This window comes from Eurytemora carolleeae, unplaced genomic scaffold, assembly GCF_000591075.1.
Source record: "Eurytemora carolleeae unplaced genomic scaffold, Eaff_2.0 scaffold476, whole genome shotgun sequence".
Lineage (NCBI taxonomy): Eukaryota > Metazoa > Arthropoda > Copepoda > Calanoida > Temoridae > Eurytemora > Eurytemora carolleeae.
Window position 1 is genome coordinate 98,342 of NW_019396367.1, and position 18,956 is coordinate 117,297.

An 18,956-nucleotide genomic window follows, 5' to 3' on the forward strand; every position below is an offset into this window, starting at 1 on the left:
GTTTCCTTACATATTTCCGAAACAAAATGTACCCGACACCGAATGTTTTTAACCACAAAATTCCGACCACAAAACGTTTCTGACTCAAAAAAAGTTTTCAATCAAAGAAAGGCACATTAGATGCGTTTTTCTGTTATTTTTTAGCAGAATTATATAAATACCAAAGTCTAAACTTGTTTATATCACTAAGCTTGGGTATACAAGCCATGCACAACGATACCGGTTTTTTATGCGACCAGCTCTCACAAAAACATCCAAAAATAAATTCTTTTTTTATTTTCAAAATCAGCCGAATCTGATTGAAAAGATGTACGAACAAGAAGAAAATGAAGAACAAGAAATAAAGAAATCTCAAAATATTTCCATCTGATATCATATAAATAATTAAAAATATTGTAAAATTTAATTAAAATAAATTATTAAAGTTTTAAAGGCTCTCCATATAAACTTTCAATGGTACATTATTACAGCCTCCTGCCAGAGCTTTCAGATCTTTCCTCCTTTGCTCGAACCCCATCAGCAAGATACACTGCCAACATAGAATCTTTTCTAATAAAAGCATCAATTCAAGCACATAAAAAATAATTCATATTAATTTAACTTTCAAATATTAAATATTTAGAGATTGGAAAAATTTTGTGGTCGGAAACATTTTGCGGTTGGAAACATTTTGTGCCAGAAACGTTTCGTTGGGAAATATTTTGTGGCTGAAAAATTTTGTTAAGAAACATTTTGTAAGTGCTCGAATGTTCTAATCCATATATCTTTGCAACTCAATATTGTAGACCTTGGATATTTCAAACTATGAATTCTGTTAGATAAAATAAATTGAAAAATTAAAGGTTCACGCCATCAGATTGCAAAGATATAGAGATTAGAAAATTTACTTTTGTAGCAGAAACTCAATTCCTGTGTAATGATCTTAACTTTTTGTTACTTATAAACTTCTTTTTTCAGTTTTATTCTTATTCAGTCTTATTATTAATTAAAATTGGTTTATTGATATATCAAGATACAAGAAGCATAAGTCTGGTGATAAATATTAAACTTAGAAGTATTCTTAGCTTTTATTGGATATGTTGAATTATATTTTTGAAGTATCATTAGTTATAACCTATTGCCTTCTATGCCTGCACCAAAGCTTAATATATAGAAACTATGCCTTATCCAAATCATTATCAAATTTTTAATGTTGTTCTCAAGATGCCATATTTTTTTAATTTCGATAATTATTTGATTGATTTCTAAAAAATTACATTTTTTTATTCAATCTTCTTCAATTTCGACCGAATATGAACTTTTTCAACCTTTTTATGAAGTCCAAACAAACAAACAAATATTGCTAGGATTTCTGACAATATAGGGTTGACAATAATATTCAATAACTTTTGTGTTAAATTTTATTATAATTACTTTTCCTATTTTATTAGAAGCAGAATGAGTATAAAGGATGATGACCTTTCTACCACAAACCAGATGGATAATGAACAGGAGAAAAGCAAGGTTGAGGATCTTGGAACTGAGAATGAAGAGAAGGGAAGAATGGAGGAGGACAGAAGCGATCAGAACAGTCTCAGATACGACAATGGGAAGATTGAGGAGTGCGGTAATGATCAGAACAGTCTCAGATGCAACAGTGGGAAGAGTGAGCAGTGCGGAATGAAGAAAGAGGAATACAAAGTTCAGAATGATAATGAGGAACACGAAAATGGAAACAAAGATGAAATTGGTAATAACAAGGAAAATGTCGAAAAAGATGGAATCAAGAATGAAAAGAAAGAGTTCACCAAAGAATGGAAGAACGACATCAACGACGATGAAAGAGACGACTTTAACCAGAATTGTTTTGAAGATGAAAAAATGCAAGAAGATCAGATATACCAGAGAAATAGAATTGAAGACATCTCTGAATTAAGGAACAAATCTTCCACTCTTACAGATGGCCACTGCAATGGGCTGGAACAATTTGGTGGAACAGAGAATTCCTTGTTTAAATCTCAAGAGGAACAGAAGAGAGAGAATGTTAAGATTGAAGAAGATACTAGTTCTGGAAATCTCACACCTGGAGTTCAGAAGGAGCTGGAGAATGAACCTGGAAAAGTGGTAAAATACCAATGTGCAAGAACGGACATATTTTCTGTGACAAGTGTATCAGCAAAGAGTAAGTATTTAAAACTTAAAATGGTAATCACTAAACATGGTACTAAAAAATGTAGATTAAATTTTAATTTTTTAAATTTTTTTCTTTCTAGGAACTGGAGCAAGAGTTGTCCAACCTGTAGGGTTGAGTTAGATATAAACAATATCCAGCATTCAAGTCTAGCTGCTAGTATTATAGACCTACTAGAGATTGCTTGCATTAACCAGGTATACATATTTATTTAACCTGAGCTGAAAACTTTAGAATGGTGGATATCAAGTTTAACGCTTAAACCACTCTTTTTCTTAATATCCAGTTTAAATATTGCTTGTTCTCCACATGAATTTAAACTCCAGAAGAGTTAACCGATCGGAATTAAGGATATCCCATTCTAAAGTTTTCAGCTCAGAACATTTTTAAAATATAGATTTTTTGGGTTTTTTTTGCTTGAATGGAAAATGCAGGCTTTGTTGAGTGTTCATAAAAAATGAGATTGATACATTTTTTTTTAAAATTTTCATTTTATTCTATATAACGACCTTGAAGTTTTAATAATTACCAGATTAATATTGTTTCTATTCATATAAAGTTAAAATATTCTCTGTTTTATCTTTACTTTTATTTGTGTGTCTGATAATAACTCATAAACCCCTTTACCAATTTACATCAAATATTTATTGGGAAACTCGTTAAAACCTCCAAAATTTCTACGTCTGGCTTTAAAAATTCAGATTTAAATAGGTAGAATTTTCCGAATTTTTTGATGGCGTTATTATCCATCAAGTACCACATTACGTGGAGCGAGTACACATAGTAAGCTGTGACATATGTATGCTGAAATTTCAGCCATATTTGCTCAGTCAATTTTGGTTAACAAATGGCTGACAAAAATGTTTTTTACCATTTCCCTTAAAATTCCTTAAACATAAAGTTTGGCTTAAATATTATCCATTTTTTAATCATTAAGGTTAAACTTAGTTCAACATTTTTGGAAATTTGCAAATTTTGACCCATGGATTGAAGAGATAAGTCTGAACAAAGCAAAATCAATTGTTAGAAATCGAACCCAAGACTAGGTTTATGGCGGGGCTTTGCCACAAAATGATTTTAAATTTTTTGTTTTTTTAAATCCACTAATAAATCTGAAAAATCTGCGAAATCTTATTTTTTTTATAATTTACGAAATGTTTTGCAGATGGATCAGGAACAAAAAGTTAAGATTATTAAACCAGAAAGGTAAACGTAGTATTTAATATTTAAACATTTTTAACTTTCCGTTTATCTAGGGTTGTAATGTATCTCTCCGTGGACTGAAAGCATTGAGGAAACATGAGAATACTTGTAAATACACAGAGAACCTACCCTGCCCAGGTTTGTATTTTATTTTTACTCTCCTGAGGTGGGAGAGGGGGGAGGTGAATAAGAACCAACACCAGTGATGGAAGGTGGGAGGGCCTTTTTATTAGAATTTCAAATTCAACAAATTTTCCCCGGTCATTTCAGAATATTTAAAATTATCTAAAGCAGTATGCCCGGCCAAATGATAAACATTTCTTGTAGCGTACATTAACATTAACATGTGCTTCTGCTCATAAAATATATATTTGGGGTTAATTTTAAATGATAATAGTGTACTTGAGAATAAGGTAAACTTTCTCAATGGTTTTGGCTCTATAACTAACTGAAAACCACAATAAAGGTGTGAATACTTTCTTGAAAATCATTCCCCCTTATGAAAGTAAAAATGTCTCACCAGATGTTAAACCCCTACACTGCAGTACATAATGTTAAGATTGAAGAAGATACTAGTTCTGGAAATCTCACACCTGGAGTTCAGAAGGAGCTGGAGAATGAACCTGGAACAGAAGGATTTATTATTGGAATGTGTGTAGCTGGGCTTAGGATGTTACGAAATATTCAAGGATTTGTTCTTAGTCTGATTCTCTTTCTACGATTGCTAATACAGGGGTTCAGACTTGTTCTCATCTCTCTAGATAAACCAGAAGTTACCGAAGTTGATCTGTGTGAAACCACAACTATCTCTGACAAAATACAAGCTGGAGATGATGAAGTAGTTTGTGGTCAGGAAGATGTTGGTGATGAAGATAGTTCCACCGAAGTTGATCTGTGTGAAACCACAACTATCTCTGCTAAAGTACAAGGTGGAGATGATGAAGTAATTTGTGGTCAGGAAGATGTTGGAGCTGAAGGAGATAGTTCCAATTACAACGTTGATTTAGAATCTACTCTTGGAAGAATGGAGAAGAAAATCCAAAACTTGGAGTCAGTGTTGCATTTAGCGAAGGAGGAGATTGTTGAACTGAAATCAGATCTTCAGACTGAACTGATCAAAAACACAGATCTTCAGTATAAGGTGGAGAAGTTAGAGGCTGAATTAGAAGACAAGGATAAACTTGAGAGGTCAAATTATCTTGAGTTCAAGCAGGAGAAGTTGAAGATTGAGCAGAGGCTAGAACAAGAGAAGAATGATCTTGTACAAAGTCTGAATGAGCAACTGACAAAGGAACAAAATGAGAAGGATGAACTATGTAAGAAACTACAGGAGGAGCTGAGTTGTCCAGTCTGTTTTTCCATCCCAAGGAGTGGTAAAATACCAATGTGCAAGAACGGACATATTTTCTGTGACAAGTGTATCAGCAAAGAGTAAGTATTTAAAACTTAAAATGGAAATCACTAAACATGGTACTAAAAAATGTAGACTAAATTTTTTTATTTTTATTTTTTTTTTCTAGGAACTGGAGCAAGAGTTGTCCAACCTGTAGGGTTGAGTTAGATATAAACAAGATCCAGCATTCAAGTCTAGCTGCTAGTATTATAGACCTGCTAGAGATTGCTTGCATTAACCAGGTATACATATTTATTTAACCTGAACATTTTAAAATATAGATTTTTTGGTTTTTTTGCATGAATGGAAAATGCAGGTTTGTTGAGTGTTCATAAAAAATGAGATTGATACATTTTTTAATATTTGTTGAAAGGGGATGGTGGAGTTGGCACATTTGATGTAGGGGGGGGGGGNTTGGCTCTATAACTAACTGAAAACCACAATAAAGGTGTGAATACTTTCTTGAAAATCATTCCCCCTTATGAAAGTAAAAATGTCTCACCAGATGTTAAACCCCTACACTGCAGTACATACAGCTTTGATTAGACTATTTTAAGCTATTTAAGTGAGTTATACAATACATGGTGCTAACTGTTAACTGTTTTAGGGTTGCACTGTAAAACCAAGGTATCCCGGATGAGTATACTAGAACACTGGAAAACCTGCCCTGGCTGCTATGACGGCAATGATGAATTGTGTTCTGGAAATGAAAGAAGGACTTCTTATGAGCATCCAACACCAATTGAGAGAATCTGTACAATGGTCTATAAGTTTGACAAGTTTAATGAGTTATTTTTCCTTGTTGGAATCAAGATTGGAGAAAGAATCGTGTTCCTGGTAAAATATGGTGGAGTAGAGACGAGATACATTGTCGCGTTAAAACTATCAGGAGTAGAGAAGTGTATATCTATCCAACTTGATGCTGTTCCTCTCTCCACTGACCCTGGCAGTGCTCTGAGAGAAGGGAATGCCCTGGAAGTGCATCAAAGTGCTCTCGAGAAGATCACAAGGAAACCAGAGGGTGGGTTTCAACTGGCTGTCGAGATGAAAGTAACAAAATTGTAGAAATATGATTTCAAAGTTCAGATTTCTGGACACTGTCGAGATCAATCATATGACGATTATCTTGAACGACTTGAACATGTTTTACAAACACTTGAAGTAAGAAAATCCATTATTTAGGATTTTACCTTTTGAAAAATGTAAAAGAATTTGTAAATTTGTAAATTTCTCAACACTTTGAAAGAGAACGTAAATACCTATGAAAATTATGATAAAATAATTCAATATGATATTTTATTATGTGTGAACTATTTCAGATGATCTTAGGCAACAAGAGAATGGACAATGTTGAATAAAGGACCTCCATGGCACTAGCAGAATGGATGTTGAGAAGTTCTAAGTTAAGACTAAACCAAACATAAATATGGATGACAAGAATGGATTGAAAGATGTATACAGAATGAAAGGATGATACTAGAGATGAAGTATAGGAGGGAGAGAATTCCAGTAATATTGTTGATGAAGAATCTACTGTTGGATGAATGAAGACGACAATACAGGAGTTGGAATGAGCAAGGAAGGATTTATTGAACCAAATTCCGATCTTTAGGCTGATCATGATCTGAAACAACTTCAGGCAAAGAAACCTAAGATGATGTTTGCTATATTTGAACGAAAGAATGATTAAACATGACATTTGATTTGACAGCTTGATGAAGACCACTTAATGAAAAGCTCGTCAGACATACAGCCTCGTTTTTCCCCTTTTTTGCTATGCATTAAATATCAGTATCAAAGACGACTTTCAAGTCGTCTCTCAATTTTATATTTATTGGGACACCCTTTGCTATGAGGTGGGACAAAATGATTCTTAAACTTTTCCAAAACAATTTGAAAAAATTGTAAATATTTAAATATTCTTATTCTCCCGAAAATTTAAATCTTTTCAAATTCTTTTGCTAATCTTACGAATAAATATTTTTACAGAGTTCCTTGTATATGGTTGGTGCACCGATAAATAAATAAAAATATTTTTAAAGATTTTTAAATCTTTTTTCTTATATACCAGAGGTTGATACTTTCGTGTGGATATTGTTAATCTTAAATTCTTGATCTAGATATTCACTCTAGGCGCTTTTATATTTGAGAATCACCCTAACTAAGCTTTCGGGTGTTTACATGCAGCGATCTGCAATGCATGGAGAGTGAGATACATGCTTTATCCCTCAATTAAAGTTATCTCCTGCAGGTTATGACCATCACTGGATATCAATAAAGATGGAGGTCAATGCTTGATGCTGAGATTCGCAACACAAAAGTTTTGACTTTTGGGGGCATTTAGAGGAATTTTTCAAGGGAACGGAGAGAGGTAGATACCTTCCCATTGTTCTTGTAGCGGAAATCTTTAATTATTTTGTAGGAAATTTTATAAAATATTACAATTTAAATTTTAAAAATTATTAAATTAAAAATTACTAGCTTGTGAGGCTATGGCCCGCAAACTTTTAGTCTCCGACATGCCGATGTCAAAACAAGAACATTCCGATGGTTCTACGAGGGGAGGAAGGCCAGCCACAACAACTTCTCGTCTGAGCCACATTCTCCTCATTTTATCGTCCAAGCCACCTCGAAATCCTCGTCCTTCGATTATTATGTGTTTTTAAGTTTCAATTTCTCGAAGATAAAACTATTTTTTTAAATATGGCCACGTTAGGGCATAAAAAGTATTGCAAAAATGTTTGAATCTTCAACCCATGAGAATGATGTCAAACTTTATTTAGGTAAAACTTAAATCTCTTCTGCCTTCTTAATAGCTAACCTTCGCGGTATAAAATAAATAGCAAAACATTTGGCGTACCTCTGCCTGTAATTTTTCCCATTTAAACACCATGACAAATTCTATGGGTTTCACTATAGTTAACAAAAAAAGATCAAAGTTCTATAAACTCAGAATTATTTTCGGCATTCTACTCTAGGATTATCTGAAAATGCGCGTAAAAAAATAGAAAATTTTTAAGGACATTAAGCTTGAAAACTTTGATTTAATTTAAACTTTTTTTCGATCTACAAAAATTCAGTAATTCTTATGCCCTTACGTGGCCCGATTCTTAAAAAATAGTTTTATCTGGGAGGATTAGACACTTAAAAACATAATTTTGAAATGACTAGGATTTCGAGGTGGCTTGGACAAGAAAATGGGGAGAATGTGGCTCGGACGAGTAATTGTTGTGGTTGGCCTTCCTCCCCTCGTTCTTCAAAGTTTTCCCAAGTAAAAATGTGAAGCAAATTGATCAAGGGGTTCATGAGTTATTATCGAATATACAAACCAAGATTTCTACGTCATATATGTAAAGATAATCGAATTAAACCCGCAGTTTTGTGTACTTTTAAATTAAACGCTATCATTAATATATAAAATAAAGTGAGTATTTTTAGGGTTAATTTTAAATATAAAAAAGGCTATGGAAGACGATGAAAGAGTATTTATATTTTGTTATAAAATTAGGTAAAAAATTACAATAAACGCTTTCGTTTTCTTCTAGAAGGTGGGGAGGGTTGAGGTAGGTTCCTGAAACAAACAAAAAACGTGTTGATCAGAGATATTAACAATTAATAAAAGTATTTGTAAATGCGTTTAATTGGATATTAAAACATACTTAGTTATTCCGGGCAAAACTACTTTTTAAATGGTATATTTAGGGTCTTTAAAGTGTGAATTTCAAAAATCCAGCCGCGTCTCGCAAAAAACAAATATTTAAATCTTTATATTTAAGTGCTAATATGAAAAAAGGATGATTCCTCTTAATGTAAACTGCAAAACTTTTTTGCAAATCTAAATTTTAATTTTCATAAAAAATGGCTTGTTTTTGAGAGCAATATGAATATTTAAAATGACGCACCATAAAATAAATTTTAGTTTTAAAGGGTACCCTTGTGTGAAAATGTGCAATGTGTTAAGAGGAAATCGCTAAAAACGTTATTTGATAAAATCTGTATTGCACAGTAATGACAGTAAATATTGTGATTTTTATAATATTTTGTTTTATTCTTTAGACTACTCTTAACAATTTTTCTCTGCTCCCACAATACGAAAAATGACTTAGTTTACCTGCTAAAATATAAAACAAACGACCCCTTCTATATATAAATTTGGCTTGTCTGTCTGTTTGTTTGTATCCAATAAGCGTCAAAACGGCTGAACCGATTGGGCCCACATTTTTTGTGGAACCTCAGAAGACGAGGGTTTCCAATCAAAAAATTTTTTGCACGAAAATCGGGCAATGATCGCGCAAAGATTTTCTTCCGTTTCGAGTAGAAATTGCACGAAATTTCGATATAATTTCGCATTGATGCGCAAAAGCTATTTTAAGCAAATTATGAAGAAAATCTTGGTTTTTGCGCATTTCCCTATTCCTGCTATTTCTTTAAATTTCAATAAACAATTCCAGGAAATGATAAAATCTAAAATTAAACCAATCAGAGCCCCACACTCCGGCCCGCTCTCACCCTCACCTTTGGCAGTGACCTCACCTCTAAGGTTATGAGTAAGTCACCATTTAAGATAGGTAACAATAGGTAACACCCAAACAAGAGAAATGTATACATATCTGTATACATTGATACATATATGAACATCTAGTGCCCTCTTTAGCGTTTTTCAAACCATATTTATCATAACAAATTTTTTTAGAAAGTAACCAACATTTTTACCGTGTCAAATTATAGAAAATGATAATATGAAATTATTGTTCATAAATAAAATACTGCAGCTATGGAAGTTGTTTATTACTGAAACTAATTCACATCATACTGTCCAAATATTTAAATCTTTTATATATTTGAGCAATATGTCATAAAACAAATATAACTTATTTTTGCATTAATGCTCAAAATCATGCAAAAATTAGGACTTTTATTATGTATTCATCCGGAATTTCGTGCAAATAAATAACATTTATTTCGAATGAAATTTCGTGCATACCTGGTTTCGTATTGATGCGAAAATTATGCGAAATTTTGTGCAAATAAAGTCAGTTCGTGCAAAAAAAGGAAACTGTTGCGTAAGAGAATCTACTGTTTCGTGGAAACCCTACACGTGACCCCAGGGAAGGTTTATGAATGATTAAATTTTAAAAATTTGTGTTTAAAAGTTTTTTATTTTTGTAAAAAATTTTAACTGCGCGAAAAAATATAATGAAATCTGCAAACTTTTAAAAAAAAAAATTTTTATACTGTACACAGAAAAGATGCTCGCAGATAAAGCCACAATGAAAAGTTGAATGGGCACGAAGCGGCCTATAAGCCTAGTTTTATATATTAATCTTATGTAGAATTGAGAAAATGGTTTGAGTTGTGCTTTTTGCGTGACGTAGATGGATTTTAGAAAATCACACTTCAAAGGCTCTAATTATAATAAGAGAAAAAAGCTAATATGTGACACGGAAGGGGAAATAATGGTGACTTATGTCCGCTAGCCTTCCCCCGCACCTCAGACTGCATGTCAAAGAAAACGCAAATAAAGACAAAACAAAAATGATAATTGAGGGGAAAGAAGATTAGTCACAACAGTTTCTCCTCTTTTTTTCGTCACCTCGAAATCCTTGTTCTTCCAATATAATAAGTGTCCAATCAAAAAATAAAGTTTGACATCATTCTCATGGATTCGAAGATTCCAATATGCTGAAATCAATGCAATACTTTAGTTTGACAATTTTGGCCAGATTAAAGAAAAAATAGTTTATATTTAAGGATTGGATACTAAAGAAAAATATTATTGGATCGAATGACGAGAATTTCGAGGTGGCTCGGACGAGTAGATGAGGAGAATGTGGCTTGGACGAGAAATTGTCTGGCTGGCCCACCCCCCCCCCCCCCCCCCCCCCAACGATTAATAATGCTCCGAATTATTTGAAACAAAATAATGTCTAACCTCTGGACAGCTTCCATTGGATCATAATCTTGAAATAATATATGTGAATAGGCGGATCTATTCGCCATTGGCAGCTGGAGTTCCCCTCGCTCCTCCGCCTTAATAAATACATTATACAAGGTAAAAATAGGTGTCATATCAATTGGAAATATATTGATAAAAAAAACATATATCTTAATTAATAAACTATATTGATCGAAAAAAAACATATTTCCTAAATAATTAACTATATTGATCGGAAAAAAAATATTTCTTAATTAATTAACTATATTGATAAAAAACAAACATATTTCTTAAATAATAAACTATATTGATCGAAAAAAAACATATTTCCTAAATAATTAACTATATTGATCGGAAAAAAAATATTTCTTAATTAATTAACTATATTGATAAAAAACAAACATATTTCTTAAATAATAAACTATATTGATCGAAAAAAAACATATTTCTAAAATAATTAACTATATCGATCGAAAAAAACATATTTCTTAATTTAAAAAGACAATGATAAGCTTCTGAAAAAAAGATAAATATAAAAGATCTTTTTATAATGTTTCACCTGAAGAAGTTGACCGGCAACTACATCAAACTCTGACGGGGTCATGTTAATTGCCTCCGCCATCTCCGCCTTTATAAACTGTTCATCACAATACCTAACATTTTTAGATTTAAAGGGGCTGTGGACATGCATACCAAGGGTACCTTCAAAAGTTGATCACTTTCACGTATGAAGATATTCATGATTTAATTTTTGAAAATGATCATTCTCTAAAAAAACATTGGGATAATTTTCAGATCAGATAAAGGATTTAAGGGTAGCGTTGTGAATCATATGCATGCCTCACAGACACGTAAGCAAAGAGTCACTTTAAATTACAAGGACAGTCCCTTTAAGTTCTATATTTTGAGTTTTTAAATCAAATTGTTTTACCTTCCTAGTCCTTCGCTGGTGAGCGCTCTCTTGATCAGTTTCTCCCCTGGCCTTTCCTTTCCCAGCTCAGAGTAGCGCAGGGATCTCGTCAGATGGGTGTCATCCGCCTCTCGGAAACTGACCACACGACCTTTAGGGGACCGGAGGTCAGGGTCAAACAGGGCGACGTCGTGGGGTCGGTTCGGTCGTCGCAGCTGAAAAAAAACAATGGTTATTTTAATTGTGTCTTTATCTTGGAAACTAAAATGGACATCAAAGATAAAAAATGATTAGTATAGATATGTAACTGGAACTCTTATATAAAATTTACGTAATTCATACTGTTTTTAGGACATTAGTTTATTGACATTTCAGTAGATTCTTTTCAAGAGAAATATAAAATAATCTGCTCTTTTCATCCACAAAATTCAACCCAGCACTTTTTCTATCTTATCTTCCAATCCAGAATTCGAAAATTGTTCAATCCTTTAAATTTTCCCATCATCACAAGAACCCTTCCTCGAATACCCTTAATTCCACTCTACCTCCATTACCCTTAATTCCACTCTATCTTCAATACCTTAATATTCCACCCTATCTCCAATACTCTTAATTCCATACTACCTCCAATACCCTTAATTCTAGCTATCTCCAATCTCCTTAATGCTACCCCTCCTATAGTCCTTATAACTCTACCTCCAATACTCTTAGATTTGTCTTCCTCCAATCCTCCCCCCTTCATCCTTCTTGTCATTCCTTTTCCTTATTCCCTGGCTATGGACCTTGGGAAGTAAAAGAAATATTGAGGTTGATATCAAAGAATTATAGTTTCTTCTCCAGATTTATATTCTCAATTATTCGAATCTTCCTTTTCTACATTTCCTTTGAATATTCTTATTTCAAGGACCAACGAGAAATATTACAGTTTAATATTTAGACCCAGAGGCTCAGAACTTTCATTACATTTTCATGTTTTACTAAAAAGCGTAAGCCTCTAAAAAAATATTTTGGCAAATCTTTTTTGAGTTAACTAAAACTTGTACAGTACAGTATGGAACTAAACTACAGTTGTTGACTTTAAAAGTCACTATAATAAAATAAAGAGATCCAAATGGATATTTCTAACATTTATTTAAAAAACGAAAGTTTTGAAATATTTGTATTTAAGGCGGAGTTAAAATTGGTTGATTTAGAAATTAACAAAGGAATTAATGATGGATATTTGATGGCGCTTCATGGGAGTGTTGTAGAGCTCATGTTGGTGGAGCAGATCAACAGGAACTGGGACAACAGGGCTTATCAATGGAACTAAGGCAATGCAACTCGAGATAGCGGAAACTTCGGATCGGAGCCGTGTATATGTTTCCTAGGTAAGCTTCTCAAGAAGTTAATAGGAGATCAGAGGTATAAGCACGCCTGCTGTTAGCTCAGTATCTGCATCATCAGCATGAAGGAGTCAAGAGGCTCCCTGTGTCGGAGCTGTTACCAGCCCAACTCTCCTAACCTGACTGAGGGCTGGGGTGTGTAGGGGTGAGGCGGGGGGACGAAGGAGCGAGTGTTACATGGGTTTGCTTCATGGCGGAAATGGATTGTGTGTATACACACATAGTTGACTGCAATTGAGTCGGTAAAATTGTCTTCCTTATATTTCGAATTTGTGTTAACTACAGTACAGTAGAGGAACTAAACTACAGTACAGTAGAGGAACTAAACTACAGTACAGTAGAGGAACTAAACTACAGTACAGTATGGTAACTAAACTACAGTACAGTATAGGAACTTCAGTACAGAAGTGGAGCTAATTATATTATAAGAAGCTGAAAAGCTTGCAGTTAATAATTCCCTGAATTAAACAAGAGAAGTTTGCCTGGAGGCCAACAGGGAAATATATCTGAACAGTGTTATCTAGAGAATCTAGAAGGGATTTTGCATAGGAAAATATACCAAATATTCTTAAATCTAGGGAATCAAAATCCATCTTTAATATTCATGAGACAGAGACGAGTTGGGGGGGGAGAGTGGTTAGAAATGAGAGGGTAGGGTGGAAGGTTTAATTTGGGTTGTATAAGATTGGATAGGGGTTGAGGTTAATACAAGATGGGAGCGAAGGAGGGATCGAGATTAAATTGTAAATTTTTTCAGCTCCATTCAAGCACTAATCCTCCAATTTAAAAGTGCCCATAATGGATATAGCGATCAGGTTCCGACCTAAGGCTCTATAAATTGACGTGACGAAGAGAAATATAGCGGTGGCTATAGGTCTGGTAGAGAGGCAGAGAGTTGTTAAAAGAAATAATTATTTAGTGTAAATAGTGAAAGAAATGGAAGGTTGATGTTTTTATGTAGACTTCAAGAGAAATGGGCAAAAAGTTCATTTATTAGCCAAATAAAACGAAACTTTGTTGAATGAGAAGTTGTGCTGAAAATATATATAAATATAACTTCATTTATAATTTCCGGAAAAGGAAATACAAGTTTTCAATTAGGAAAAATATTTGGCAAACAAGGATAAATAATATCCTGCAGATAATCAAGTTATTATTTAACTAATCAAACTTTATCAAAAACTTTAATGCATTTCATAAAGTTTAAATATATTTGAATATTTTATACCATTCATTATAAAAGAAAGAAAAAAGATAAGCTACATACTTTTTATTTTAAACCCTTTTTAGTGCGGCCCCATTTATGCGTCCTGTATTGTGCGCCCATTTCTCTGTAGATGAGGGAAATTGGACTAATGAACAGTATATCTATTAATATTATAGAAGCTTTTCAAAACAAAATGTATCTTTTTTTAATAAAGAGGGAGCAAAGTTTTTAACCCTGGGATATGGGATATGGATACAAAGTTGTGAAGTTTTTTATATAAGTTCCAAATTAAAGAGTATGCAAAATTACAGAGTTTTTTCAACTTGTCGCAGTGTATAATTGTTTACCCCTTGAGATGTGTTAGGAACGCTGCAAAAACGATTTGTCTTCGAAAAAATCAATGGGATCTCTCTGTGGAAACTTTTTTCGAAATATTAATAGTTTTTCATCAGAAAAAGATCATTATGCCATTATAAAAATAAACTGCTGACCAATAGGAATGCAACCTGGTAACCTTGAACTATGAATTCTGTTAGATCAAATAGTGTAAGTTCAAAGATCTGTCAGATTGGGTTGCAAAAATAAAGAGATTAGAAAATCAGTTAGTTTGACAGATTTGAGTTGACCGTTTTAATACATGGTCGAAACCAATAATAGCATTTCTCTATGAGAAAACAGTTTAGAATTTTCAATAAAAACTATCAAAATAATTCATAAATACATCTCAATAAAAGCAAACAGCCTCTTTTCATATTTACCATCATCTCTGTCTACAATTTGAAAATAACGCTGGTTAAAAATGTCAAGAATAAACACTATATTTGTTCAATATTACTTCACATAAAAATATTAACAACATAACTGCAGAAGATTTTACCCGTAAAATGGGTGTAAAATGAGAACAAAATTCTTCTAAAACAATTGTAAAATATTTATCGCCGGATTCAAACTGAATTTTAAAAAGGAGAATTCGAATAAAGAAAATGGACGTTTTAGACAAAATTATAAAGTTCATTCATTAAATGTTTGTTGTTAAACAAACATTATAAATAAATAAATAATATTGAGTTTTGCTACAAACTCAATTTTCTAATCCACATATCTTCTTAACCTGGTGGTGTGGATCTTGGATCGTTCAAACTTAAATTACTTGATCTAACAGTGTCCGAATTTAATGAGTTTAAGACGCGTCTCAAATACCCCAAAAACCGGTTTCAATAGAGCGCCGGCTTAAATCTTGAAAAATTTAATAAAAATTTAAGTGGAATCACTAAAATTTAAGCCGTGACTTACATTTAAACCGCGGCTCAAATTCTTTAAATTCAGCCTCAGAATTCATAGTTTAATATATCTTGAGGTCTAACACATTGGGGATTAAAAAATCTGAGTTTGTGGCAAAGACTCAATTCCGTTACAAATAAAAGTGACCAAATCTGTGTAAAATATCAGATTCAATAACTAATCAAATTCTAATCAATAGTATAGAAAAATAATCAATCTCTTTTTTATCAAAATAATCAATCTGTTTATTATCAAAATAGTCAATCTGTTTAAAGAATTGAATTTTATTTTTAATTAAATGTAAGAAATTGAGCGTAACATATTAGTGATCCATAAATTTCTCTGGGTTCCAATATATTGAAAATTGCTGTCTCAGTCTTCAATGCCGATCATAAAATGTTTAAGAGCATGGAAACATTTGGAAAAAATAATCTTTTCCAAAGGTTAAAAGGTTTTTTCTTCGATCAGGGGTGTTCATGCTTTCTAATTTTTATGTTTTATTATTATTTTATGGTTTGTTAGTTATAAAACTGAGATTATTTTAAACCAAAAACACAAGACTTGTAATCAAATAAATAAAAAAAAATTTTATTCATGAAATTTGTTTGATTTTACTGAAATCAATTGAATTTAGATTGAAATTTCTTTTTTTTTATCATTTTTATATCTATAAAATAAAATAAAATAAAATAAAAAAACAAATTTGAAAAAATAGAATTTGAAAAAAATGAAATTAAATTTTTTTAACCTATGTTACCCCCTGTGTACTCAGGAGTTCTCTAAAAAAAATCAGCCAATTCGGTCCAGCCGTTTAGACAGCTATAGCTGACATATCTACAAACAAACTAGCTGAAGTTCCCGGTGTTGCCCGTGGAATTTTTTTAAATCAATATTTTAAAAAAAATTTTTCTTTCGATTTTTTGGTACCCATGGGTTTCTTTAAAAAATGTTAGCCCATTTTTGGCCAACTATACATATATATATATAAATATATATTTGACCGAAGAGCTTTATTATATAGATTATATATACTGCCGGTTTTTTAAAAGCAGACGTAAAAAATAATGGTATCATTCCAATTTCAAATTTAGAAAAGTCCATAAAAAATAGAAGAATCTGCTGTTTGACGAAAAATGCCTTCAGCTAAAAGAAAATTAAGACTAAAAAGATAAACACGAAGCACCACAGGATCGGAGTTTATAATATGTGTAACTTAATTACAAAACATGCATTGCCTGGACTTACCCCAGGACAAGATGTATTCAATCACGGGTTTGACTGTAATTCAGCAATACTTTATATTTTCGACTTTTTATTTAAAACCAAAAAAGGAAAAAAGTCATTGATCATGACCGAACCGTTGAATCATTGTGAACAAAGGGTATACGCCGTGAAATAGACAGACGGAGAAGGTCAAATTAATGCGATATTACTGGTACGGTTTTGTGACCTCATAGCTTCTCCAGTTTTTATTTTATAAATAAGTATTATTAAAGTAAATATATTCGGTTACAAATTACAAATTGTAAACATTTTTGTTCTTCTCAATAGCTTTTCAAATAGAGGAATCGTGATTGGAAACTTATATGATTTCCATTTTACTTGTGATTTGCTTTAGTTTGACGTGGTTAGATATTAAATGGGGGGGGGGGTAAGAATAGAAGTAGGTAAATCACAGCTCCTGTTTCTAGATTAAGCTTTATCTTTTAATCCAGTGAAAAGCCATGTCTGACCTGGAAACTAATGGAATATTTATACCTAGAACATTTCACAGGGTAAATCCTGGTATTCTCTTCTCCATACAGATTATTTTTAATTTTGAAGAAATTTTTATTCACAATTTTGTGACGTTAGAGGAAACATTTTTAGACTTATTACATGTTTATTTTCTAGACGCATGAACTATGCTTCAAAGGGATAAATTTAAAAAGTTAATTTAGAAGTTTAACCTTTACGTTTTCACTTCGAATTTCTTATTGATTGCGAATACGCAAACTTAAGGTAAAGATCCGCAAACATAAGATAAAGGTCCTCAAACATAGGATAAAGATCCGCAAATATAAGATAAAGACCCGCAAACACAAGATAAAGATCCGCAAACATAAGATAAAGATCCGCAAAAAATAGGATAAAGATCCGCAAACATAAGATAAACATGTAACGCCGTAACATATGTAAAAGAATGTAATATCTTTTATCAAATAGTAAACTATTGGATTTTAAATAAATATCTAGATTTTTTAATTTTTTATTGAGCAACACGTCAGACTCAGATCAGATGATAGATCAGAGCTAGGGACTAGTTTAACTTTTTCTTCCATTTAAAAGATACCAGATCATTTTTCTCTTATGCCAAAATGTTTTATAAATCTAATTAGCAGAATCAAACATCCTCTGAAGTAATTAGCAAATTTTAGTTTAAAACTTTTTGCATTTTTTAAAACTTTTGGCAGTTTAGTGAATAATTGGTACATTTGTAAATAATACATAAATATATTTAATTCATGTAATTTAAAGTTAAAACTCGATGTTGTAATTTGCTGTTGCGGTTGTGTTTAAACATTTCCAATGGGTTCCAGGAAAGGTCAGAATAGTGACGAACTAAACCCCTTTGAAATATGACAATTTTGTATTAGAATAATAATCTTTCAAAAAAGTGTGTGAAAAAATGGCTGCCGTAAATTTTGTTTTTTGAAAATCAACAGCGAAATAAATTTTCAAAATAGCATAAATCGGACATTTCTTAAACGAATGCAAGTAAAAAAATATCCCCCAAGTCCCAACACGTTTGGATAGGACATTTTTTAGAAAATCCGGCACAGAGAAGGAAAATTATACATTTTTAGAAATAAATCTGCATTCGGAAATCAGTATTCATTTCTTAGAAACATCAAGCGGTTTACAAAAATATTGAAGTTAAAGAAAGAAAACTTTAAAAATTGAAAAAACGTACCAAAATCCCGATTTCCATTTCCTCTACACAAATAGCAATACATATAACAAGAAGTTTTTTTTCATAATTCATTTTACATTTTCCGTGTGGTCAGAGACTGTGTCAGCATATTTTTAAATTTAATATTCATAAAATCATAGAAGGAGTTGAAGGAAAATAATTAAATTAAATGCAGAGGGGGCGGAGTCTTTTTTTCTTTTAAACTTTTGCAAATGTTGTGTATAATAGAAAGTAAATACAAAGAGAAATGAATTTCTAGTTTTGTAATTCTTTAAAAGCTCTTTCCTTTTCCTTGTTTACAAGAGTAAACAAGGAACTTACTGAAGCTACAATATACAATAGGACAGATTTATACAGAGTTAAAGTTTTAGATAATACTTTTATTAGATTTATAAGTTATTAGTTTCAAATTGGGGCCGTTTTTGTGAGGGAGGGTGGCAGATTAACAGTTTTTGGTGGGGGAGGGTGGCAGATTAACAGTTTTTGGTTGTGGAGGGTGGCAGATCAACAGTTTTTGGT

At 32.2% G+C, this 18,956-nt stretch overlaps 2 protein-coding genes across 2 annotated transcripts in view; one reads left to right on the forward strand and one right to left on the reverse strand.

Moving 5' to 3' along the window:
• Positions 1-1,363: 1,363 nt before the first annotated feature.
• LOC111701834 (uncharacterized) lies at positions 1,364-6,456 on the forward strand. Its single transcript, XM_023473278.1, has 5 exons — positions 1,364-2,028; positions 3,933-4,804; positions 4,894-5,008; positions 5,394-5,816; positions 6,379-6,456. Exons 1-5 carry the CDS (start codon positions 1,438-1,440, stop codon positions 6,454-6,456), a joined length of 2,079 nt encoding a protein of 692 aa, XP_023329046.1. The 5' UTR covers positions 1,364-1,437.
• Positions 6,457-8,233: 1,777 nt separating this feature from the next.
• LOC111701830 (muscle calcium channel subunit alpha-1) overlaps positions 8,234-18,956 on the reverse strand; it is an 85,491-nt gene continuing 74,768 nt past the window's right edge. The window contains exons 27-30 of the mRNA XM_023473275.1: positions 11,633-11,826; positions 11,261-11,354; positions 10,699-10,796; positions 8,234-8,337 (exon numbers count right to left, since the gene is read on the reverse strand). Of these exons, the coding sequence (XP_023329043.1) occupies positions 8,283-8,337; positions 10,699-10,796; positions 11,261-11,354; positions 11,633-11,826 (441 nt within the window). The 3' untranslated portion in view covers positions 8,234-8,282. The remainder of the gene's footprint in view (positions 8,338-10,698; positions 10,797-11,260; positions 11,355-11,632; positions 11,827-18,956) is intronic.

Bases quoted from the DNA above. Each gene is read 5' to 3' on its own strand.
- LOC111701834 (XM_023473278.1), top strand. From the start codon at position 1,438: ATGAGTATAAAGGATGATGACCTTTCTACCACAAACCAGATGGATAAT. The intron at 4,805-4,893 runs GTAAGTATTTAA...TTTTTTTTCTAG, and splicing joins GACAAGTGTATCAGCAAAGA to GAACTGGAGCAAGAGTTGTC. The intron at 5,009-5,393 runs GTATACATATTT...TGTAAAACCAAG, and splicing joins AGATTGCTTGCATTAACCAG to GTATCCCGGATGAGTATACT.